This window comes from Penicillium subrubescens (genome assembly GCF_028828155.1).
Source record: "Penicillium subrubescens strain IBT 31985 chromosome Unknown utg000002l_segment0_segment0, whole genome shotgun sequence".
Classification (NCBI taxonomy): domain Eukaryota; kingdom Fungi; phylum Ascomycota; class Eurotiomycetes; order Eurotiales; family Aspergillaceae; genus Penicillium; species Penicillium subrubescens.
Genome location: NW_026643152.1, coordinates 5,322,785 through 5,348,294, shown reverse-complemented (window position 1 = coordinate 5,348,294; position 25,510 = coordinate 5,322,785). Strand labels below are relative to the sequence as shown.

Below are 25,510 nucleotides of genomic sequence, written 5' to 3'. Positions count from 1 at the left end.
CGCCCAGAAACCTGGCTTGATGGCTGTGCGACCTTGTAAGAGAACGCGCAATGCGACCGTGGGAAACCGTAGGCAGAGGCCATGACGCAGGCAAGAAGAGAAGAGAGTGGAGGGGAAACTATGTACGGAGTATAGACTACGGAGTAGCAAGCGAGCAATAATGGCTTAATGGCTTATAGCACGGACCATGAGGGTCATCATACATAGTCATAAGCGCTATATACAATAGTCTAGATTGTACGAGCTAGCGTCTCGAATGCCTTTGTTAGTTAATAATATGGGCATGGTACATAGTAACAATGGCAATGGTCAGAACAGATGGACAAATGCAATCTTGTAGCGAAGCAATATGTATCTATCTTGATTCTTGTCTATCTGTCTTCCTTCGACCCAACCCCCTGGTTCTGGTTCACTTCCCGTGTGTCCAAATCTAGAGCGAACCTGTCTTTGCGTCGGTTCTCCGGTCTCCACTTCAGCCTCGTCGAGATGAAAAGAGGAGGCCATGGCGATGGAGTTGGCACACTAAGACACTAGTGCCCCCGGTCTGCCGTTGGTGACTGTAAGGGGCTCGGAGATTTGGAGCCTCTTTGGGAAATGTCCCTAGCTGATCTGACCAGAGGAAAGACTGGTTAAGTTTGGTTAGGTTTCTCGAAGGCTGCAGGTACGGATTGTTCATGTAAGAGCCTAAGTTGGACAGGGATTGTTGAGTAGAAAGGAAAGTTGTAGCCGATGGCAATTCTACGGTTATTTGCGTTGATTATCATCCGTGCATATCGAAATTCAATCTATGTTGAAGTGAGCATGGTCATCACCTCTTGAACTACTGTATACTTACAGGAGGGCGCAATACGGAATTTCCGTACTCCGTACCAAAAAACGTACGGAGTACAGCAACGGACTATTCGTGACAGTACCACAGTACAATAACCAACATGACCAATTCAACACGGAAGCACAAAAAGGACGATGTCTTAATCGCCTCTCAACTCCCGCCATCCCCGTACAACTTGCTGATTCGATCATCCACAACAGTCAACCTCGCATACCCAGTCCAGTAATCAGCCCACATAAGCTCTACAGCTTCCTTCCAAATTCCCACAACCATGCACAGCAGCACAGTGGTCAGTGTCCCGTTGTACGGCATGGGGATCCTCGCGCCAAACCATCCAATCAACACCGTCAGCCCGCCTCTTACTGTGATCGCTCCCGGCATTCGCTGAGCACGCGACCAATGACAGTCACCGCGGACCTTTTTGGCATTCGAATCGTGCCATCGTATACATGACAGTTGATCAGTCAATTTCGGATGTTCTGGACTCCTCAATCGTTCAACGAGGATCATCCCCGCTCGCAGGGCTGGATGCGATAAGGCATTGATTCACTGTTGGACTGTGTACACAGTCCTATCCTGTCACGTCTTTGACCCCGGGATAGTGTGATATTAATCTACAGGCTATGGCTATACATAGTACAGATCACAACACAGGGTTGCGGAATGAGTGATCCGAGACTTGATCGAATCAGATGCGATATCGAAGCGCGCTGATTGTAGGCTTTATCATTGATCGTCTACTCACCGACTTCAAAAGGATGGTTCGGGGCATATTGATCATTCGCCCACATCGCGCTCGTCACACAGGTCACCTGTTCTATATATTCCGGCTAGCCATCTTGTGAACCGTGAGCAGACCAGTCAACCTATCGCGTGCAGTGGGACATGACTCGGTGGTTGGTCAAGCCTCTTACTATTTCTGTGTGACTTTATATCGTGCGAGATCTCACGTCTTCAAATTTGTGCATCTACAAACCAACCACAGCCCTAACTCTCACCACGTCTAATCTTGAGCACAGATGAATTATTCCACTAGCTGGACCACTCTTCTTTTTCCATTTCGAGTCATTTGTCTCTTCTAGCTTATCGTGATCGCGTCTATCTAGAGACAATGTCATTGGCCCGCGATATGAGATCGCCAGGGTCCCCAGGAATTCAGCTGCCAATCCAGGTACACCTAGTATTAAGTCACACTCTATATACTTAACTAACCGCTCGCATATTCCATGGCTTACACTCGTATGCTTATCGTAGCTGATGCACAGCCTGGTGACGAGCAAGGCACCCGATGCTTTCAGCGCGAGATTCAAGGAGCAAAATAGGCGTAGACTTGCTGATTTATACACATGGGCGGCGAACTTTGTACGGTGGACTCTGAATTCAGCTTACTTTGAGAAGATTGTAGTCAATTTTTGTCACTGTAACCTGGAAATATATTATACCCGCTTATCCTGGCATACATACATATTACCTGCCGAGCAACCCGATCTTCCGTAGGCCACAGTACGAAAAAAGCACCACCATGTTGCAGGCCAACAATCCAAACACAAAAAGGTCGGCCCAAAGATTTACATTTACTTCAGAGAGGGGTAGACGACTCCAAGGGATGATGCCCTACTCCACAAGCTCCATGAAAAATACGTTGGCTACTTCCAATCCCAAGCAAGCCAAGTTTACTAAAACCCCCACATGGATACTTATCTCCCTTTCCTAAACCTGATCAAAATAAAAAAGTTCTCTTTGAGTCTGGGCCGGTACGCGCAGGCTCAGGTGATAGAATAATAGACTATCCTCCAATATAGGCCGGCTAAAGATGTAGGGACTGGAACTGCGAACACAAGCTACCCTACAATCCCGGAAGAGACCCTCTAGGATGCTTGCCTATTGCTCCCTGACAGAATGAGATGCCCGTCTAGAGTATACAGAGTCCTGGAGACCATGCACTATGGTGGAGATCAATAAGGGTTGGAAACTTGAGATACTAACGAACCCTTGGAACAAATAATCTTACGAGTCATGAGATGGACTTAGACAAAAAGGTGAAGCTCAAAACGAAAAGAAACATGAGTTTGAAAAAAATTATGGAAAGACCTTTCGCAAACGAGGAGATTGAAGTGTATGTGATTAGACCGGACTGTCTGCTCTCGGGGAATCGGGCAGGCTTCAGAGTTTTGAACTACCGTAGTACCATAACAGATGCATATTCATGAGATAAAGGGAGTCTACTCTCCCATGTATTTATTCTCGTGCTGAAAAGGCCAAGCTGATTAGTGGTTATGTGGCATGAGTATATAGCGCTCGTCAAGGCTGTCTTGTTTGCTTGTCTTTTCCAGTGTTATAAATTATGCCATACCAAGACCATTCTGCCAGTATTTTCATTCGAAACGAATATTTCAGCATCAAAATATCATAAATAGAGGCAATTAGCAAATATCAAATCATTGTTGGTTGGTAAGACAAATAAACTATAGGTCCTTGGCCAATGAAGAAGGCTTCTCATATATGTGACTAACAACACTTTATGAATGTGCTAGGCGGTGTAGAAGTGTAGAAAGGCGAAGGCTGACTAAAGGCGGTGTAGAGGCCACAATACTGCCATTTTTCTGGTCGCTCCAAGCAGATTTCTTGTATATCGACTTTGAAGTCATCAACTGATTCGGGTTTACTTATATTCATTCAAGGGGGCTTGGCGCAGCGGTAAGATTAATCTTAAATCGTCTCGTCCTCAAACATTCACTAATAAATCCTCAGGTAGCGCGTGTGATTCCAGTCCACAAGGTCGTCAGTTCAAATCTGGCAGCCCTCATTAATTTTTTGAAAATATTTAGAAAAATTTACGAATTTTTTTGACCTTCTCCACACCCCCACAACCCATGGCCGCTAAACCCAACTTAGCCCAACCAGTACTTCCCTATACTTGTTTTTTCTACTGTCTTGGCTATTTTCTAATAATTGGGCAAGAAGTAGGTTCAATTATGGACCTATCAGTCAAGTAGTGTCCCAGTACTCCGTATATACCACCATGTAGGAATTGTTTGCTGTCGGCATATTTGGGGTTGGTGAGCGTCATGTGACAAGCCCTCGGGTGCTTTGTCAGATAGACTCACGTGATACTCTGCAATGACCACCCCTCGCGGGTTTCCTCTTGGGTTCTTGAAAGTTGAATGTGGTTGGTTGGTTCCATGACAACGATGCAGTCAGTCATATCAATTAGCCACCATCAATGCCAAAGATGTCTAGATCTATTATCTCCGCATTTTTTGAGAGAATTTCATCATTTGAGCCCATCGACGTTCTATAGAAACCATTTGAAAGCCTCGGCGTGAGATTTTTTAGCATCCATGGGCCAGACAGAGCCCATGGGGACGGTCTCCCAGAACTTTACTTCCCTTTTTCGGGGTATTGTTCGAGTCCAAATGCAAATGATTAGCAAACCTACCAAAAGCCAAGACTGAACGAGTATATTTAAGAAATCCCAAGAGAAGCTTGGTCGAATTACTCAAATGCCCTGGCGCTACTGTACACCAAACGGGATGGACTTTGTACTATGCAGGAACCTAGGCTCTTTATTGCTTCTTACTTATGTCTCACATAGACCATATAACTTGTCTTGTCTCGTAGTCAAACTGAAATACACCAAAAAGTTTGACCGCATCATCTAAATGCCCCCCACAAATTATACCCATCTATCCTCTACTCAGAGAACCTTCCACAGCCCAACCTCGCCAACTTTTCCTACATCGTGACGCCCATGCCCACAATCTCCACTGATATGCGCTCCCCCCACGTAGCGGAAGGTATCCCGAACACTCACTCCGGACCTCCTCCGGTTTGACCTCAATGACTGTAGGGACACGATATCTGTTTAGTTTAAAATGGCTCTCAGGGAAACCCGGCCAGGGCATCCCATAACAGAATCGGACTAATAATTGACAAAAACAATGCAGACTACGGAGTAGACGAAGCTGGACTAAAATGTAGGACGAAAGAATTCCCAAAAAAAAATGGTGAGGGTTGCCAGATTTGAACTGACGACCTTGTGGACTGGAATCACACGCGCTACCTGAGGATTTATTAGTGAATGTTTGAGGACGAGACGACTTGGGATGAATCTTACCGCTGCGCCAAACCCCCCTGTGTTTCCTTACGTAAGCTCTAAATCCAATCATAAAGGAGAAAAGCCAGATTTGGTCTAATCTCAGGCACTTAAGGTCTTTGAGGGACAATTATAGTTGAACGTGAATTGAACGACTTCGGTCGCAAGATTGGCGGTTGTTGTCGGAGGATGCATTGATTTATCTCCCGCTCTTCCTAAGAGGCCTCGGATACGCCCAACCAAGCCGTAAACAATAAGCCACAGGGCTAAATGTTTCCCATAGAGCACGTAAATAACCATCAACCGAAAAGGCCGAAATCCATGGATGGGCTGGACTTTTACTCTCAATTCCTCATGGCATGCCCAAAATACGAACTCCATTCGGGACGAAAAAAGCCCCACTAATAAGACTGACCTACCTGTTCTGAAGGATATGCAACACAAGTTGCAGATCAAATCCTGTCGAACAAACGAAACTGGTTTCCATAGGCTGTTGGGCTCGGAAGTGATGCAACTGTAGCCCACTAGAGGAAACTAAACCGAGCGAGCGAGGTCTGCAAGAAAATGAAAAGCTCAATTATGGGAAGAGGTGCTGGACTGCAGAATTTTAAAATCTTTGTTGGGTATCTAGCAATTATGATTCCTTGGGAGTCCTGAATCTATCGTCCTTCCTGCTCTTGATCGATCTCCTTCCGTCCCGCTTTCGCTTTCGCTTGTCCTTGCGCTTCCTCTCCTATTAAACACTAACGGTATATGGTGATCTCCCTTAATAATGGCAGTCTCTGGTAGACTGATCTGTGAATGCATTTCGTCACTCATTACGTCGGTAAAGTATGGAGCGGAATCTGGGCTCGGGCCCAATGGATCTGGGGGCTCTAGGTGTTCAGAGAGATCTCAGTGATGTGTTTCGAGTCCACGTCTATCCCCCGCTGCAGAGCTCAGATATCTCGAGAATACCACAACTAGCAAGAGTCATGACAGACTTGCCATCCAATGTTGTGGGTATCGCCATGGTTTCTGCCGACTGGCCCAAGCGCATCGAGAATCATCCCAAGGAGATAAGGTTGGGCCGTTTCTGTGACTGTAACTCGGTCCAATCGGCAGCCTCATTCGTCTTGACCAATTCAACACACATAATGACATTTCAAGTGCCCGCCACTGAGCGCAGGAAGCCCTCGTCCCACCCCCATTCTTTCAGCAACTGCTGCACCCGATACTCGGTCGCCCAGCCCAGATCCGCCTCGATAGCGCGGAGCAGTCGAATCGCCGTGCGACGCTCGCGCGCATCCGTAAGGCATTGTCCCGCAACAAACAGCGGTTGCAATGAATTGATTCTGACGCCACCATCCGGCCGTGCCAGCCCAATGCCCAGGATCTCGCGACTGTGATAGCCAATCTCAGCCTCGATCGACCGATAAGACTGCAGCCGCAAGGTGATGGTGCTTCTGCGGGAGGTCGATTCGTGCGGTTTGTTGATCAACAGAAGGATGCGAGCCATATGGTAGTGTTGCATACTGGACGCACACATTGGGATGCTATGCCAGATTTCTTGCAGCGTGGTGAGGTCCTTGGCTTCGTCGGCTGGGCGGTAGTGCGGGATGCGGGATGGGTCGATCCGCGCACAAGGCTTAAATGTATCTGGTAGCCCGCTGTACCAGGTGTCCAGCTCGGCTTCGAGTCTGTACCATCGTTCGAAGATGACCTGCTGCGAGACACCAAGGGGCCCGCTGTCTACTGATCGGGTGTCGTTCACGTTGAGGTTGTCACCTGAACTGATGTGATTGACGATCTTTGACATGATCCAAACTAGCGCGTTGCAGATTTGGTCTTCTTTCATTACGTCGTTGCCCTCGGGATACCCTGCCTCGCCCGTGTTGCTGGGTTGCACAAAGCCCATTGGGTCAATCAGTAACCCGGCCTCAGTCCACAGTACAATGTCTTCTGTGTTTAGCCTTGTTTGGCATTCATTGATGACTTATTGCTGCTGTTAGCGACTTTCGATGACAAATCGATCAGGGAAAAAACAATGGTGGACTCACAGGCAGCAAGATAATCCTGTCGGGCAAAATTCCAGAACGCTGCCTTGCGTGCCCTGGACAGACGGGACTTCTTATACTGATACGGACTGTCCCCATCCGAGGATTGGTGCTCCAATGGCATAATGCCAACCTCGGCCACATCGAGCAGAGACTTGACACCGCTCAAATGACGACTCCAGGCAGGGCCCGTTGCATCAAGAAATTCATACACTGACAAAATCGCAGTCGCCGCCAAGATTTCATCTGAATGCACCCCCCGCGACAATCTACTATTAGAAACCCGTCGCCGTCGTTTACGCGGATTCTCTGCGTCATCGCAAAGCTCGTTTGCCTGCCACTGTCCAAAGGCCTCTGGTGTGCTTAGTGGAGGCGGGGCCTCTGCATCGGGTTGAAGCTCTTTCATCAACAGCTGAATGGCCTTTTCATAATATTTCGCCCCAATCCAGGCAAAGTCATTGTCTTTGTCATGCCATACCTCCATGATGGCTTGCCGAGAGCATACGCCGCCCATCTTCGCCTTCGCGCCCTTGACGCGGCCGAGTTGCTTTGCAGCATATGCACAGGCAGCGTATTTGAGAAGGGGGTTCAACCTCGCTCGCACTGGGACGCAAGATGCAAAATATGTCCCAAGGTCGAACAGATCCATCCTGCAGAGCACTATTAGCTGGGAATTTGGGAGACTGAACGTGGTTGTGCGACGTACCATAACCCTGGCCCTTCGGTATAATGCCGCAGCAGAAATGCAACTTCAAAGTCTGTCTCGGCATGACCATCCATCTTCTGCTCTATTATGGACCTTGCTAATGTGGCTGGGCGTGATGGTAGCGAGGCACTCCTCTGATCGGGTGTCATGGATGGGTCGACAGGCGGTGATAGCGAGTGTGATGGGTTCAGGAGAAAGTTGATATTTGTGTTATTGCTACTGGCGGATATGGATATGGACGGTGATGCGGGAGGAGGCATAGCACTGTTGCGCGACCGGTTCGGAGAGGGATATGAGACGCTGTCGGAGACGGAGTGGGCCATTGGAGAGTATGGGAAGCGATCGTGGCTTGCGACTGCAGACAAGGCTTCCAATCCGTGAGCATCTGCATCGCTGGCCCTAGAGCCACTGCCCCATCGTGAATTGCGGGCCTGAGCCAGCGCGACAGCGCTAGACTCTGCGATCTCGAGATCCTCGGCGTATGGATCGGAATTATCGACGAAGATGACTGCCAAATGATCAGCCCATAGGCTCGCCGGAAATTGGACTGAATGCAGACAATATGCATACCATGTTTCGGAATATCTAGCCACACACTATCCTTGTCAAACGTGTTCTTATACGAGTAGAACCCCTTCAAATCCCCTCGGCCCTCCGGTGTTTGTTGCTCGCCATCGTTCATCGATGCATTCTGCTGATGGCGAAAGACGATACCCTCGCTGGGCCGACATTCTCGCCCGCCTTTGCGACATTGTGCGCACACTGGTTTCTGTTCGTCACCTGGTAAAATTTGTTAGTCGGGGTGTCTGGCGCGCGTCGCAGGGGTGACGAGAGGGGGGCTGTGTACATTTGAGCTTGCGAGTCCGACATGTCAAGCTGAGCAAGGATCATGGTTAGCTAGGGAGGGTCATGGCTTCTGTTAATAGACACCTGCATGGACTTACCAGCCAGTTCGGGAGCGCATACCGGGCGAAGGCGTTGGCGCGACATCGGTGGGGGGTGAAGAGCCGGATGTAAAGTGGAAAAAGAATGAAACCTGGAGACTTGCGGGGAGGGCAGGTGACCTTAGACTCGGCCTGGGGAGTCCGGAGGTCCGCCCCCACAGACTCTCAGACTCTCAGACTCTCGCTGTTCCTGACTCCTCTCTCCACTTCGATCATCTCGCATCAATCCTGGTCTACTCTACTCGGTACTTTTTTTTTTTATACAAGCGAATACGATTTGGTGGCTTCCTTTTCCAATTTTTGCGCCCTGAAGAATACGCCACGTTGGATCCTTCTATCTTGTTCTGCCAGCGTGTCGGTCGTGCCGGGCCGGTCGGCCTGTGGTTGTCTACTCCATAGACTTGATACGCGAATCAGTACTCGACAAAACAGCGCTTCAGCCCCTGGAGGCCCCAGAAAAAGGAACCGCCACTGACACAATCGTCCACTAGTATGATTGGAAACGGTTACCCACTGAGCTTCTTCACAGCGTAGGGACGACTGCCGACGCCATAATCTGCAGGGACTGTCGCATAAGATCTAAGCGAGCCTGGGCAAGTCTTCAACACATATCATAACCAGCATTCAGCCTATTTTCGCCTGATGAGCAGATTTTGATTGATCCTTCCTTATCAATCATTGTCCACTGGACTGCGATCGTGCACCACAGGAGTATAGACCATACCCCTGCAAACCCAATTGAGCTGAATGTTATCAAGGCTCCAGCTTGGCGACCATGGCCTGGGCTGTTTCGTTCGTTGATGGCGCCATTGCTCACTCGCTAAAGGATACTACTCTGTTTACCAAGGACTGACCCCTGTTAGTAAAGGATTCATTTGACCTCATGACTGGCACTAACAGCTGTTGACCTGGCCCATATTGACGATTGGTCCTCGACCGTCCTTTTTCAGTCGAAGGAACACATCAGCTCATGAGCAACATGCTCGTCAAGTTAACTTTCAAATTTTGATCATGATAACATACCCACGCTTTGTCCTATCTCTCAATATCAGTACAAATTTTAGTCCACTAAAAAGGCCCTAGTTCTACATGGCCCCCAGAGGACGACAGTAATATGGCCATTTACAACCCCGCCATCACTCAACCTAAAATTCAGCAACAAAATCTGCCACGTGCACGCGTGGTCTTGAAGGATCAAGCATGCGGAGGCGGATCCTTTAGCCGTTTGCCGGTGATGGACCCTTATGTGGGGGGTCGGCGCAATCTATAGCCTCGCCTAGTTAACATCCCCGCACTCTATGACATTTGAAGTGTCATGTTAAGCGAGCCTCAAGCTTTGGTAGTTTTGCTGACACATGACAGCACTGCTAAGATTAATGCTGGGGGAATCTTGCTGACCCAGTCTTGGGAAAATATCTTGAGTAATGGAAATACGAATGGGTCACCATTAGACTTCTCATTGGGATGAGGCTGGCACGTGGCATACAACAGAGTTTGAGAACAATGATTTCCGCTATGTGCTATGATAGGGTCTTGGGTGGACTGTTCAAATGCGTCGCCCGTCATGGAATTGGATACTCTTTGGCTTTTTCCCTGTGCAATTCTACCACTGAAACAAACACCTCAGGATGTGTCCCTCAAACCAAGGCTTATTTTCCCTCCATGCCTGTACGATAAGGTCTTTTCCAACCTTCACGACCTCCTCAACTTGCTCGGGGCTGCCCCATCCAGCGACTCGACTTCCGAAACAGACCAGGTGAGCGCCGACCTGGATAGCGGTTCGGAATGCCAGCTTGTCGCTGAGAGGTCCGTATCCGTCCATGAAACCCTCGATGACCCATACACCATGTTCGGCATTTTTAAAAAGCTTGGTTTCGTATGTCTCGGCAATGATCTGGCCCAGATCTAACGCCCGACTCCCGATCTGAGCCATTTCCCAATCAATGACCAACAATGTTGTTTTTGAGTCGCTAGTCAGCGGCTCGTTGGGCATGAGGACGCTTGTAAAGGTTAGGACTGGCGAAATATATGGCCTGCGGTGGAGGGGATGAGAACTTACTTTCCTGTCCAGAAATCGCCATGGATCACATTGTATTCATCGTCAAGTTCAGTTCCCTCGAGCTCTTCAGCCGCGAAATCCCGAACCTTTTCGAGAACTTCCCGACTATCCTCCAGAATTGCGGGGAAATTGTCAATGGTATCCAACAGCCAGGTGTAGTTGATGTAGAACTTGAGGTTTTTCAATGCTTGATTCTTGCTGAGAATCTCCCTCGTCTCTGCCTGTTCGGGCTTAGAGGCCCAGGTATGGAAAGCTCGCAGCCAGGACCCGAGACCATGCCCCAGAGATTGCGCTGAAGTCTTTGACATGTCACGCGAGACATCTGAAATGAGGAAATGCTTCAGATCAACCGAGCCTGGCAGGTCTTCGAGGATCTGAGTATTAGTGTCTTTGTCAAAGTGGAAGAGACAAGGCGTCTTCACTGTGATCTTCTCTGACGACTCGTATGACTCGAGACCATCGAGTGCTTTGAGAATGGCTCCCTCAAAATGCTGAATGGAGATTAGTACTTGAGTACTTTATTTTGCTTAACTTGTTGGCGAACACTCACACATCTTTCCGCGTCAAGCATGAAGCTAGCGTTGGAAGACAAGTAGTTCTTGGTATGTTTGATGATAATGGATTCTGGATTTCCGTTGAGAGGAGTACCGCGGTAGACGAAATTCGCGGTGCCGCCAGATAACCGGTTCAGCGAAGAGCACTGGAAAGAGGTTTGAGCAAGTTGCTGCTCAACCTCATCGCGGACTTGATCTTGTTCAAGTGAATCTCCAGCCATCTTGGTACGACAGAGTGCTCGGATTAAATTGAAGCGATAAAAGTGTCTGTTTAAATTATCAGCAGGTCCTGCGAGCGACGTGCAATTTTCTTCTATCGAAGCGGCTGGCGCGATCGTACTATATTGGCCGTGACTTATGGCGGGGTCCCGATCAGGAATGTGGGGAAATGCGAGGATGGGCGGTTTGGTCTATTTTTCGAATACATGGAGATAATGGCAGAATCAGACAATCAAAATCGGTCCTCAAGAGAGGTTATAATTGAATTCAAACCCAAAATTGTAACCCTCCTCGCCGGTGGCCTAGCGGTCCGAATGGCCTCGCGAAGCTGCTCTGGTAGCCATTTCTCAACAATTCGGTGGCCGGCTGTCTGGTTAGTGTGCCGTGAAGCGTCTGTGGATCTCGGGTGGGAAGACCGATTGAATTCTGCGGTTATCTTTTTTATTGTTCCTATTTACTTATATCATTTTGATCATTTTGATCAGCATAATCTAATGATATTCTTTTTAAAGCATTTTAAATAAGTGGGCTGTTGTATAGGCGTGTTGTTGCTGGTGTGGTGGCCCAGATGAAGCCCTTCAGAGAGTCAGGAGTACAGACTGAGCACGCTAGGATGTTTGTATGGGAAGCCGGAGATCAAGGGTTCGATTCATGAATGTGGAAGAGATTTCTTTTCTCAGATTTTGTTTGCCAGGCATTTCATTTCCTAGCGCCACTGTAGATTCTGAATGAGAGATGAAGTCCCAAAGGAAAACCATCTATTGTTAACTACCACATCGCTATGAAGTATATGGATCGCTTGGCTGATGAGAGAAACGGAACCAACAAGGAGGAAATATAGATACGGTAATGATTCCAAAGAAAGAAAGAAAGAAATTAAAGGAATGCTTACAACCTCAGACAGTAGATGTCTTTTTCTCGTCCAAGCATGTGTAAATCTTCGGGCTATGGGTGAAAGGGCGACTATACTAACTATACAACCGACACCTTTATTGTTTCAAAATAGTCTAGGAAAGAAGAATCACTATACAGTCTAGTACGTTAGGCCCTCGGAACGAATCGAATTTCTCAGGGATTTGTTCTGGCGATGAGCTCAACTTTCCTTCTGGTGCAATTACATGGTATGCCAAAAAGTACGATAAGTATATTAGCCAACACTGGGACAGCAAATCCCCGACTTCGATTCTACCAGTGGAAAACGCCGACGGGGTTGGGTTGTTAAAAGAGGCCAGGTTTTATGAAGCTCTGTGAGGAGACCCTTACTAACTTGGACTACCTACATTCCCTTCAGATACATTCACCCCCAAAAGACGGCCCGCTAGTATGCTAAAGAGCGAAATGCCGACTTGCAAGAATTATATATACACAATTTATCGGAGTTCCAATCATATCACCTAGTTTATGTTGATGAGTCTGGATGCGATCAGAGAGTTGGGTTCAGGCGGACAGGCTAGTCACGTGGTCACGTGATGGCACTCAAGGATCTTCTGTCGAGGCGATGTCTTCTTCTCTTGTTTCTGTAAACCATGTAGTCACTGAAGCTCCCAAATAAGCTTTCCACACCGATCGGTCTATGGCTATTCTCGGCGTCGGCCTAGCTCCGTTCCTATCCTCGAGTTACCCTTCACTCGCCGTGTGAGCGCCACTGAACCGTTTCAGCAACTCGCAATGTGACTGTACTAAGTTCTAGACTGTGACGAGATCACTCTGCTAAGGGTGCAAATCGTCGTGGAATAACGAATCGCAGATTCTAGATTTTCACAATTATGTGTCTTGCTGGACACTATGCACGGAGTGGACGTCGCCGTTCCGCCACCGGATCTAAAAATAACCCGCGCCATGGGAGAGGGAAATCGAGATGAGATCTAGAATCTGCGCCCAAATAAGCCACTAGCTTGAATTTTTTTCCGCGTGGCTGCAGAAGGTGGCGGGGAAGAAGTATAGAGAACTACGCTCGAGACTGCGACTACAAAATATAGTGTGTGGTGGTAACATTATTGCGATCGACAGGCTCCGAAGGGAGTACCCGGTGATAGTACTGCTGCAGTATGAACTGTAGTCCTCTTAGATCGTTAAAAACCTAGTTAAAAAGGGTGTGAATACCCCCGCTTAGTGATCGCCTGGATTCTCCTTGACAGTAGCTACTTCGTGAGTCCATACAACGGTACAGCAAATCATAATGGCCTTGTCACCGGTTTTGCATCAAGTCTTTGCTGGATGATGTGGGTCGTGAGAAACGAAGTGGTCCACTTGGGAAGTCCGAAAAGAATTTAGAGCACCACGAGGATGATTGTTCAACATCTGAATAGAGTCTAAAATCGGGGCAAAGCACTGCCGTAATTTTAATCTAGGAGCTTGTAATTAAAGAGCGGGATTTATTGACTAGTTTAGGCAAGAGTACGCAAGGACTAGGGATGGAAGTGTATATAGAACCCGCCGAACAGTGTTATTCACTTTGCATTTGATAATTATGGACTACTTGAGTTATAACTTTGTAGCAGTGCGGTTCTATAGAGTAGTACATAGTACTGTAGTTTCGTTCTTGTACCTGTCTCCGTACTTCCCTCTAATTTTCCGGTTCGTCTAGAGACCCTAGGCCCTCAGGAACTCGGCGACAGAGAATTAGCGCTAGCGCCGTTTAGTGGCTGTCGGGGAACCTTGTTTCTCCAGTTTTATGACAAGCATCGTGCACCCGTTTCATGCCATCCCGTGCATACTATATTCCGTATGATCCGATGACTCCTTTATGTGTTCATTGTCCAGTTTCGCGTTCCTGATCCTTGACAATGGGCCCATGGTTCACCCCGCAGGTACGAACCCTGATCATCCTAGATTATTGCCATGCCCGGCCCGTTTGACACGTTCGTAGCAACGGGACCACTTCCGACTCCCGACAGAATTGCCATCCGGCGGGGAGGAGTGGAGAAAAATTTTCAAGCCAAAAAAAGGAGTTCTAACTTCTGACGCGGCCATCCCATATTATATGCCCCCGTTCTGGTCTCGCCATCAGGCTATGACTTCAACCCACATAGCAACGTGGGTCAATAGAGTCACGCTAGTCCGGGCTTCTCTCTAATTTCCCTTTGGCTAATTCGAGGCGTTACGTCCCCTCTCCATCGGCTATTTCTATTGTCTCTTTCTTTTCTTCTTCTTCTTTCCCCCAGAAAAAGTATGAAGTGTCATTAGTTGTGGGGTTCTGCTCGCCATCAGAGACTCCATCTATTTCTTCGACAAACGTTCTCCCTTGAAGCAAACGATTGCTGAACCACCACTGCGAATCCTCGACCGCAAAGAACAGTTTGATACATTTCACTTCCGACATATCCGGTTGGTTCCGGCAGGTCTTGAAACTACCGTGGTTTTTCCTGAATAATGTCCTACTCCGATGAAAAGAACCCGGAGACCCCTAATCTCCCCTCCGGCTCAAGTTCTTTAGATGCGAGGGCCGACGAGGAACATGAACCTCTCTCCCACAAGGAAGAAGGGCAGACGGGGAGTTCCCAGGTAGACCCACACGACAAGGTCAGCGAGCAATCCAGTGCCCCATCCATCCCCCAGCGATGGAAAACGGTCAGTCAGCGCATCCGCCAGCGCGCAGGCACGATAGCCGAAGCGCTAGGCCGGCCGCATGAGCGCGAGGCTGATGGTCTGGATGCGAGTTTCTCGCCAGAATACTATGGTGCAACCGACGATATCAGGAGCTATGAGGCGCGCACGGCCGCAGACGAGGAGGAGAGACTCATGGGGACCGATCACAATTCTCAGGCTCAGCAATTGTTGAGGCAGCTGGGTATTCATCAGCATCAGCATCGGAGACATCCAAGTAGTGGCCCGCGTCGTGAAACGGAGCCGCTCTCTGGCGCCACAACTCCCGGTGCGATGACTCCCGGTGATAGCGGAGCATCGACACCTCTCAACGGGGGTCTACTGTCGCATCTGCTACGGGTTTATGCCAACAACATGGAGACGGCAAGTAGAATGAGCGTCGCCACGACTGCGGCAGCTTCGGATCCCGAAATCGAGACACTGCCTGCTAAAACTCCAGGCACGGGCATGGGCTCACCGGGCACTGCTACGCCAATGGGCCCGGGTGTGGGAACTGCGTCTGGAACGGCGACTCCTATGGGCGGCAAGAAGGAAAAGGTCAAGTGGTACAAGAGCGGCAACAACAGCAGGGAGAATGTGAGCGCTAGGCCATCGAAGCACCATTACACCTCTTCTCTCATCCAAGCTTCTATGGACATGAGCCGAGTGGGTGTTCCTGGTGCCCAAGGCCCCGCACCCATGAGCGCTAAAGAACGACGCAAGCAGAAGCGCAAGAGTGCTAAGGATGTCAAATTGACCGTACACATCGCTGCACTGCTTGCCCGCCAGCAGTACATTATGCAGCTGTGTCGAGCGCTGATGAAATATGGCGCACCAACCCACCGTCTCGAGGAATACATGATGATGACTTCCAACGTGCTCGAAGTCAAGGCGCAGTTTCTGTACATTCCAGGATGCATGTTCATGTCATTCGATGACCCGTTGACCCGTACCGCCGAGGTGAAGATTATCCGCGTGGTGCAGGGCCTGGATCTATCGCGGCTTGCTGAGACGCATAACGTGTACAAAAACGTGGTGCATGACGTTATCAGCGTTGACGACGCGACCAGCCAGCTCGATACGATCATGCAACGCAAACCTCGCTACAACCGCTGGATGCTCATTCTTCTTACGGGTCTAGCCAGCGTCACTGTGGGACCCTATTCATTCTCCGCACGACCTATCGACCTCCCTATCATCTTCGTGCTAGGCTGTCTAGTCGGCTTCATGCAACACGTTCTCGCCCCATCTTCAGCGACATACTCGAATGTGCTCGAAGTTTCCGCCGCAATTCTCACATCCTTCCTCGCTCGCGCCTTCGGCAGCATCACCCACAACGGCGAACGCGTCTTCTGTTTCGCCGCAATGGCCGAATCCTCCATCGCCATGATCCTCCCAGGCTTCGCCGTTCTCTCCTCATCCCTTGAACTCCAAAGCCACCAAATGAACGCAGGTTCCATCCGAATGGTCTATACTCTGATCTATTCCCTATTCCTCGGCTACGGCGTCACAGTCGGCACAACCATCTACGGACTCATGGACGACAACGCTACCACCGAATCAACCTGCCCAAACGCCACATCCACCTGGGGCAACGAATACATCCAACACTTCCCCTTCGTCGCACTATTCTGTCTCTTCGCCGCCCTCATCAATCAAGCTAAACCAAAACAACTCCCCGTCACCGTTATCATGGGCGTGTGCGGGTACGTCACGAATTACTTCTCCACGAAAAAGCTCGGCTCAAATCAAGTCGCGAATACCGTCGGTGCGTTTACAATTGGTCTTCTGGCGAATTTGTACTCGCGCATTTGGCACGGTCATGCAGCTGCGGCGATTATCCCGGGTATTTTTACGTTGGTGCCGTCTGGGTTGGCGAGTTCTGGGTCCATTTTGAGTGGATTGGAGTATGCTGAGGCTGTTAAGAACGGTGATATCAACAGCACTACTAGTGGGTCGAGTAGTAGCAGTTTGTTGGGGCTTGGGTATGGAATGATTCAGACCGCGATTGGAATCTCGGTTGGGTTGTTTGTGAGTGCGTTGATTGTGTATCCTCATGGGAAAAAGAGGAGTGGGATCTTTAGCTTGTAGCGAGGGGGTAGAGAGAGACTTGGGAGTCCGTGCTGTCTTTGTACATATTCATTTGCATCTGCATATATGCCACTGTCATATCATCAACATCTTTCGATAGTATTTTGCATGTTCACACGTTATACCGTGACTTGATGTCCTCTGATCACGAGTGTGTACTTCCAGCATAACATGTACTAAGAACAGGAATGCTAAAGTCCCAACGTGAAGCATAGTTATTCATGAGGAGCCTATTAAAGAAACAGGTTGGTATAACCAGAACGAAAATTCTATTGACATCATAGCAAGTATCTGCTAAACGATTCTTCAACCACTGTAAACGACACACGAGGCGTGCCCGAAAGAATAGCACAAGGAATAATATCACACGACCTGCCCTTCTTCTCATTCTCTTCGATGCGCCCCCATCCCCACCAGTGAATCTCGCCCCCAGGCCATAACAATTCGTACTTGTAGCCCGATACCATAGCGTCTGACCAAATTTCTGGTATCCCTGCAAAAAACCACGTGCTTTCACCGGGTGACAGCTCAAACAGGCCTTGGGCGTTCCTCGCAATCCGAGGCTCTGTCGGATCATGCACCCGCCATGGCTCAGACGGAATATTCACTCTTTTAAGTTGGCCACTGCCGTTATGTCACAGAAGCAGTAAGCCGGTGGAACCCCAAGCATCCACGGTGTCAGACCAGTAGAAAGAGCAAGGCTGGTCGTGGCCCTCTGTACCCCGATGGATACGGAAGATGAGGCCGCTGTTGGATTTTCGTTTGGCGATCTTGGACTCAGTGAGTCCTTGTAGCTCAAGCGAGAGTGTGAGTTTTGGAGTATCGGGCCTAGAAGGCATTAGCTGTAGGCTGTTACTCTGGTTGGTGGAGTTCCAACGCTGCATCGGAAGGTGAGTTCTTCAAGAAGGGAGCGATCTGTGGATCGTCCATGATGATTAATTGTTTGTTTGTATAGATGAACGCGTGAAGGTGATGAATGCAAGTCAGATTATGATCTGCACTGGAGGGGTACGTACCTGGTGATTAAAAGGGAGCTAAACCAATTCGACCTGGCCCCTCAACGGGCGATAAAACAATGCTACTAATGTAAGCCTCATTAGACCTGAAGGCTGCTTGGGCCTTGAGGAGCGAGGAGTCAAATCCCTCGCGCCTATCCACGTTGAGGGGCTTTTACGGTATTAAATAGTCGGCAAGGTTGGCAAGAACATGGTTCGTGTAGCTGCAGTGTGTGGCATACGAGACTTGGATTCTATATATCGACTCACATTGACATCGTACCCCACGACGGGAAGTAGAAGGGCTGCACAGATTGCAATTCGAGCAATCGTGATTTTCCTTCAATCAATTCTAGAGAATCCATTGGTCTCTAAAGCAGGTCTTGAGGTTAGGGGGTTCAAGAATGCAATTTAGGAGGGCATGAATGGTAGAAGAAGAAGGATTCTCCACGGTGTCTAACAAAGATGAGAAAATAACGTTGTGTATAGCCTGCCTGCCTGTGCAGCCTGTCTGTAATTCATTTGCAATTTACCTTGACCTGTTGCAAATTGAACACAATGTGCATGCTACAGATCTTGGGCTGGAAGTACTAGAAAGCATAGTATGAAGCTCGAGGCCTTGGCTTTCATGCGGTTATCGTCGGCTTACGCCCTGCTGGGCATATGCAGGAAGTATGGAAGGAATTTATCAATAAGAGTATTCAAACACTGGAATGAATTGCTTCTAGAGCAGCTCATTGTATGCGATGCGATGCGATGTGAAGAAATGAATCAACTATAAAATCAGCTAACAGGCTGGAAGAGTTGATGTTGATCAACCTTCCTCCCAAGGTGCTTAAATACCTTCTAAATCTGGCGGGTGGGGCTCGGCCTCCACGCCCTTCGCGTCGCACTTTGTGGATCTGAAAAGTAAAATTCAAAGCACTGATTGGTTCCACGGATGAAAGTGAGTCAATCTACCTTAGTCTTGCCGGGGCGCCCGTCATGGAGGTTCATACCCCTCTCAGGAGTACTTATACAAGAACCACACTGCCAGACTCACGTCGACTGAGTCATTTGCAGATGAAATTGCTGGTGATATATAATCTTTGAAACATTCTTGGCCAGGTCTCATATTTCTTTTTGAAATTCACCCCTCTTTCTCAGCACAGCGATCAACTGTCTCTGCGGCATAATGGGTTCTCTGCAGACTCCTTTTGGCAAGCCGATGCTGAAGCATTGGCTTTTCGACCCATCTTATAAGAACCTCAATCATGGTATGCATCGGCATCCGGGATTCATTCTAGTGTATAAGCTGTGACTCTAACATTGAATTGCCAGGCTCTTTTGGTGCACACCCTGCAGCTGTTCGCGATGCCCAGCGCGCCTTCTTAGACATCGCCGATCGGCGACCTGATCCATATATCAGGGTCCAGCATACAAAGCTTCTGGATGAAGCACGAGGCGGTGTCGCAAAGATTCTCAATGCGGCCAAAGACGAATGTGTCTTTGTCAAAAATGCAACTACTGGTGTCGCAACTGTGTTATATAACCTCAATTTCCAGGCAGGTGATGTTGTCGTGCATTTCGAGCCTGTCTACGGTGCCGTAGAGAAAGGCCTAGTCTCGCTGCAGGAACACTCTGCCCTTCAGACTCGGAAAGTGTTCTTCGAATATCCTATTGCTGAGAGTGAACTCGAGCGACGATTCCGCCACGTTGTCCAAAAGACACGTGCAGAGGGTCTCACAGTTCGCGCAGCGATTTTCGATACTATCGTTAGCAACCCGGGTGTTCGCTTTCCATTTGAACGATTCACTGCTATCTGTCGGGAAGAAGGGATATTAAGCGTGATCGACGGTGCCCACGGCATCGGGCATATCCATCTTGATATGGAAAAGTTGCAGCCTGACTTTTTCGTCTCCAATTGCCACAAGTAAGATATCAACGTAAATTGTTTTAAGAGTGTGATTAACCCTATACTTAGGTGGCTATACACCCCTCGCAGCGCAGCGGTTCTATACGTCCCCAAGCGCAATCAGCATCTGCTGCGCACGACTCTCCCTACATCCTGGGGCTTTATTCCTGGAACCGACTCACCTGCAACGAGGGACTCAGTTCTTCAAGATGCAAATGCAGTGAAGACGAAGACGCCCTTCGAGGACCTTTTCGAATTCGTCGCGACCAGCGATGACTCGGCCTATCTCTGCGTTCCCGCCGCGCTGAGATTCCGTCAGGAAGTCTGCGGTGGCGAAGATGCTATCATTTCATACTGTACCAAACTCGCCAACGAAGCCGCTGACGCAGTTGCGGCGATTCTAGGAACAGATGTCATGCAGGAGCCGGATCTGAAGCCGGGAGAGACGAGCAATATGCGCCAGTGCATGATGACAACGGTGCGCCTGCCCATTAGCGTTGCTGATGATGGATCTAATGTTCCCGGGGCACTTGTCACTGTTAATTCCCAAGAGGCTGCTCGCGTCTTTGGTTGGATCCAGACGACTCTCATGGAGAAGCATGATACGTTTGTGCCGGTCTTTCGTCACGGTCCGTGGCTTTGGACACGCTTGAGCGCTCAGATCTTCTTGGAAAAGAGTGATTTTGAATGGTTGGGGGGCATTCTTCGCGATTTGTGCAACAAGGTTGCTGGGAAAGAGTACGCAAAGCTATAACAGGCGCTTCTTAATAAAGAACCTAGCGTATGCGAATACCATGTAAATATTCTTTGTATACACAGAGGATGATCAATCGACACTAATGCAGTTCGAACTAAACAATCTTAGAGGAAGATAGCCTACTTTGAGGCACTCGAATCCTTTGACCATGGGATTTTCTCAACACTATAATCCCCTATGATGAGACTTCTACCCTATGAGTTATCAATTGTGTTTCCTATGATCCAAAACAACGTTCAATCAGATAACAAGCATCCAGATAGAAAATGAAACTAAAAACTCAAAATTGCACCGAGCCTCTTTATTGGCCTAAAGATTGATCAGCTCCATCACGCCATCACGACTCAGGTTAACCCAAGATCACATCATCTCCTCACGAACACCCTTAGTGCGGGGGAAACCCCACCTTTTTATATATAGTCTCCTGTCCCCAAGGTACCTCAAGTAGATCAATATCCATTACTCCCAAACGGATATCTCCACCATGTCTGTCGCTGCCGAATTTGAAACTGCTAATGCTAATTATGCCGCCTCCTTCACTAAAGGGGATCTAGCACTGCCGCCGCAGAGGTACGAAAAACACATTCGAGAATGAGGAAGTGCAGCTGACTTGGGCTGTCCTATTAGAAAAGTCGCTGTAGTGGCTTGCATGGATGCTCGCCTCGGTAAGAGCTCGAAGTGACCCTTCATACTTTATTCAATCTATGATGGAGCCACTGATAATACCTTTAGACACTGCCCGAGCCCTCGGTCTCGAAGAGGGCGATGCCCATGTCATTCGCAATGCAGGCGGTCGTGCTAGCGATGCGCTTCGTAGCATCGTAATCTCGCAGCAACTTCTCGGTACCCGAGAAATTGTCATCGTGCACCACGTATGTATTCTTCAACATTCGAAAGAGGGCATATAATCTGACTCAAGCGATTCAGACCGATTGTGGTATGCTTACTTTCACCGACGATGTGATCCGAGGAAAGATTCGCTCGGAGCTTAAGCAGAATGCCGATCATATTGCGTTCTTGCCTTTTGGTGATCTGAAGCAGAGTGTCTTGGATGACATCCAGATTTTGAAGGAGAGTCCTCTCGTCCTGGATGTGCCTATTACCGGGTATGTCTATGAGGTTGAGACTGGTAAGATTGTCAAGATTGGAAGTAGCTAGCGAGGCTATCGTTTAGGTGTTCTCCACTGATCTTAAGCTATGCGGCTGGATAAAGATTGTTGCAATTCTATCACATTTTTATGACCGATCATTATTTGCTTGTAATCAAGGAGATCGTGCGGTTTGCGGAGGACCGCCACTTGAGCCACTGCAGAAATCCCCGAATCCCCAGGCTCTACTAGAGATCTGCTTGGTCATTCGGTTGATGAAAAAATGGCCGTGCTAGTCTGCTTTCAAGCATAGTTGTCTTTATTTCCGTCATCGTACGCGTTACTCCAGGATGCCTATATAACAACATTGTGATATCAATTTTCTCCTCTTTATGAGGGCAGTTTTTAATATGCAACTAGAATTCAATCCCTGCAAAATGAACCAATTTGGATACAGGCAGATCAACACACCAACTCTGATGAAGCGAGGTAGTAAAGCAGACAGATAACCAGCCTTGATACGGTCCGACATTCTATTGAGTGCAATTTTCAGGCAAGCGGCCTGGTTGAGATGGAAGTCCGTGATGACCGCAAATTCTGGGGGCGGTTTTGTTTGTGTTTCAGGGCCTCCCCAGAGTCCTGGTGGGACACATAGGAAATAACTGGCCATCTGGTGAAGATCTTGATCAGAGTCGTATGGCGGAGCCTGAATGCCATATGGCTTAAGGATCCCTAAGATACCAAGCCAGAAATGATCAATTCGAGCCTCTTGCTGCGAATCATATAAAAGACCGTGAGTAGTCAGCTTATCTCATTCCGCAAACACGCATTTTCCTGTCTAGCATACCTATACACGGTCCAATATGCGAGAGCCAACCGGGCCGCTCGGCGAACACCGGCCAGGGACCAACCCGGAAGCGATTTTGGCAAAGCTGAAAGGGAACCTCATCAGTGAGTGCACAGTGGGAAACACATTCGGGTGGGAGAGGGTATAACCTGAGTTCAAGTCATCGCCGCAGCCATTGCGGTATCGCGACGGAACCGATGCGAAAACCTTACCCATCAAAATTGTATTGTCACCATCTATTGATAATGCTGGCTCGAGGAGTATTGGAGTCAGTGTGAGTCGCGTATCTGGGACGGAGAGTGAGCGAGAAGTATGCCGGGGACGGTAAAGAGATGAGCTGACTCGAGTGGGTGAGAGTCGTATGGGGGACGCGGAGTAGAGGAGATGGAGAAACAACAAACCGGCCAAAGGCCGGAGGGCCTGATACATTCGCTCCATCATCAAAATGGAGGCTTAGATCAACCAATTCATTTGCCTAGCAAGACCGTCCGTCATACTAGGATAAAAACCTCACCTTGACGCCGTTTCAACCACCGATTTTCAGAATATCATGTAGTTAGTACTATTCGGAACCCTAGTGCATTCTTCAGAGCATAGGTTGAATACCCTAACATACTTCCCATAATACTGAAAGATATACGAGGAGAAGTGACCTTATATGAAGTCTATTAACAGATGATATATCGTTTCCATGAGCTTGACTGGTTGAAAAAAGATTAATACACATAAGATTATCATTAAAGGGCCAGCCATATTAATAAAGCCACGCCTGCAGCGAACGGATTAGGGAGCGAGAGGCCGCCAGGCGCAGAATTCTTGTTGGTAGTAGTTGAGCCCGTAGCGTTGCCTGCGGCGGTTGCAGTGCCGTTGGAACCCGTAGTAGTACTGGCAGTTGAGCCCGGAATAGTTCCTGCAGTTCCAGTGCCAGTAGAGCCCAAAGCAGATGATGAATGGGAGGACGACGAAGTCAATGGCTTGGGACACAAGTTCTTATACACGAACTGATCAGGAGCGCCACTACAAGTGGTCGCAGACCCAGCGTTGAACGTGCCGTTCGGATACATCCAACAAGTGCCCGAGGCATATGGTGAGTCACTTGGATTATGCGAATTAAAGACGACGTAGCTGCAGGAATCGGCCTTTGCACACTGACTCAAGCAGTCCGGTGCACCCAAACTAGCAGTGCAATCGTAAAAGCAGTCGTCATCAGGCGGCGGGTACCCGCAGACCGAGGCAATAGCAGAGGGAGTCGCGGTGGCGGCGCAGCCGCCAGCAGTGGTGGTTGCGCTCCCGCCAGAACACACGGGCTTGCTGTAGACAGACAGATCGCCGTTGGGTTCGGTGCAACTTGAGCTACCTTTGCTCGGATCGTAGGTTTCACCCGGGTACAGCCAGCAGGTACCGGTGCCCAGGTAAGGGTTGCCGGCATTGAAGATAACAAAGTTGCAGGGAGGGTGGGCGTTACAGTAGTCCCAGCATGAGGCCCTGCTTTCGATGGCGACGGCAAATTCTGGGCCAGGATCCGTGTAGTGGCAGAGACTAGCGATGAGGGAAGCTGTACAGGTTGCTGCCGCGGCGGTAGACGTAGCCGACGTAGTGGACGTAGCAGATATCGCTATGGCCCGTGGAACTAATAGGGCGAAGGAGGCCCAGAAAGTAGCGATCTTCATGGTAGCGAGTGTGGGTAAGGAAATAATCAAATGAACGTGTCCGAACCTGGGAGAAGTATTGATCTTTCTGCAGGAGCGGTCACTTATAAGAAGGATCCTGTCTCTTTATAACTAGACAGAAAGGGGCAACAAACCTTGTCGATTTTTAATATCACGTGCTAAGTAGTGGAGACAGATTTATTCATACTGTACTACTACATATATAGAATAGCTGTATGTACCCGTGGCATTGACCATTCTACCCCGGGGTAGGGTGGTATCGTGGTGAATTTGGGGGCCTCTAGCGTGTTTTTTTGGGGTCCAATACGCGCTCAGAATTCATTATTACCGTCTTAGGAATAGCTTATATACTCCAATACAAAATTGGATGCAAAGTTACATGAGTCATTGAGAAGAACAATGAAAGGCAAAAATATTCTTTTTTCAACAGACTAAGACAATAACATTATCTCAGTATGGAGGTTTATATTTTGGCAATGAATTCGGAGACCATATTATCTAGAGTTTCGCCCAAAGGACACTCAAACAAGTCAGCTTCCTAAAACTCAAAATACCTCGAGTATGTGGATAAAAGGAACGGAGTCGGAACTCATGTTCGTGAACCACTTTCGTCAGGTTTATCTTGCGCTTCTTAAACCTCGCTAGCCAATTCAGATGGCTCGTATCCACAGTAAGCAGGTGAAAAGCGACCACACGCCTGGTTCTGAGTGGACTGCATCGCGCGGGGCCGACGCCCCTGCTCCTAGCCGCCCCGCAGACCCAGGACCAACTGGCAAGTGGAACGCCTTGCAGGAAGAGCCTCAACCAATTACTGGAGATTGAGGCATCGCATTTTCACCTTTTTTTTCCCACGCCTTTTGGTCCCGATTCTTGTGCTTCGTACAGTAGCTAACTTGGAGAGGGCCGTTGAATCCCCGGAAAACAGTTGACGACCGACTCCATGTGAGATCCAGCTCCTTTCTGGCCTAAATAGGAGCTAACAAAGACTTTGGGGGCCAAATGACCACTAGATCAAAAATGCTCCATGGGTGACATTCTCAATTTTACCCGTCATTTATTCTGTGACAGGCGCTGATCGGCCTCTGGGAGGAATATTTCCCTTTCTTGTATCCACCTGTCAAGACCCCTTGGAATAGA

At 48.7% G+C, this 25,510-nt stretch overlaps 7 protein-coding genes across 7 annotated transcripts; 3 read left to right on the top strand and 4 right to left on the bottom strand.

Moving 5' to 3' along the window:
* Window positions 1-6,072: 6,072 nt before the first annotated feature.
* On the bottom strand, window positions 6,073-8,634 carry N7473_003267 (uncharacterized protein; the record flags this gene model as incomplete). Its single annotated transcript, XM_057149207.1, has 6 exons — window positions 6,073-6,902; window positions 6,968-7,614; window positions 7,671-8,178; window positions 8,241-8,450; window positions 8,518-8,546; window positions 8,615-8,634. 6 exons carry the CDS (start codon window positions 8,632-8,634, stop codon window positions 6,073-6,075), a joined length of 2,244 nt encoding a protein of 747 aa, XP_057012861.1.
* Window positions 8,635-10,217: 1,583 nt separating this feature from the next.
* N7473_003266 (uncharacterized protein) lies at window positions 10,218-11,448 on the bottom strand (the record flags this gene model as incomplete). Its single annotated transcript, XM_057149206.1, has 3 exons — window positions 10,218-10,614; window positions 10,674-11,164; window positions 11,224-11,448. The coding sequence occupies 3 exons, from the start codon at window positions 11,446-11,448 to the stop codon at window positions 10,218-10,220; spliced, it is 1,113 nt and encodes a 370-aa protein (XP_057012860.1).
* Window positions 11,449-14,818: 3,370 nt separating this feature from the next.
* On the top strand, window positions 14,819-17,122 carry N7473_003265 (threonine/serine exporter family protein; the record flags this gene model as incomplete). Its single annotated transcript, XM_057149205.1, has 1 exon — window positions 14,819-17,122. The coding sequence occupies one exon, from the start codon at window positions 14,819-14,821 to the stop codon at window positions 17,120-17,122; it is 2,304 nt and encodes a 767-aa protein (XP_057012859.1).
* A 635-nt stretch (window positions 17,123-17,757) lies between these two features.
* On the bottom strand, window positions 17,758-18,052 carry N7473_003264 (uncharacterized protein; the record flags this gene model as incomplete). Its single annotated transcript, XM_057149204.1, has 2 exons — window positions 17,758-17,950; window positions 17,979-18,052. 2 exons carry the CDS (start codon window positions 18,050-18,052, stop codon window positions 17,758-17,760), a joined length of 267 nt encoding a protein of 88 aa, XP_057012858.1.
* A 1,239-nt stretch (window positions 18,053-19,291) lies between these two features.
* Window positions 19,292-20,765, top strand: N7473_003263 (putative aminotransferase family protein (LolT); the record flags this gene model as incomplete). Its single annotated transcript, XM_057149203.1, has 3 exons — window positions 19,292-19,373; window positions 19,438-20,029; window positions 20,081-20,765. 3 exons carry the CDS (start codon window positions 19,292-19,294, stop codon window positions 20,763-20,765), a joined length of 1,359 nt encoding a protein of 452 aa, XP_057012857.1.
* A 487-nt stretch (window positions 20,766-21,252) lies between these two features.
* On the top strand, window positions 21,253-21,926 carry N7473_003262 (beta-class carbonic anhydrase; the record flags this gene model as incomplete). Its single annotated transcript, XM_057149202.1, has 4 exons — window positions 21,253-21,338; window positions 21,396-21,433; window positions 21,501-21,640; window positions 21,696-21,926. The coding sequence occupies 4 exons, from the start codon at window positions 21,253-21,255 to the stop codon at window positions 21,924-21,926; spliced, it is 495 nt and encodes a 164-aa protein (XP_057012856.1).
* Window positions 21,927-23,440: 1,514 nt separating this feature from the next.
* On the bottom strand, window positions 23,441-24,373 carry N7473_003261 (uncharacterized protein; the record flags this gene model as incomplete). Its single annotated transcript, XM_057149201.1, has 1 exon — window positions 23,441-24,373. The coding sequence occupies one exon, from the start codon at window positions 24,371-24,373 to the stop codon at window positions 23,441-23,443; it is 933 nt and encodes a 310-aa protein (XP_057012855.1).
* Between the last annotated feature and the right edge of the window lie 1,137 nt (window positions 24,374-25,510).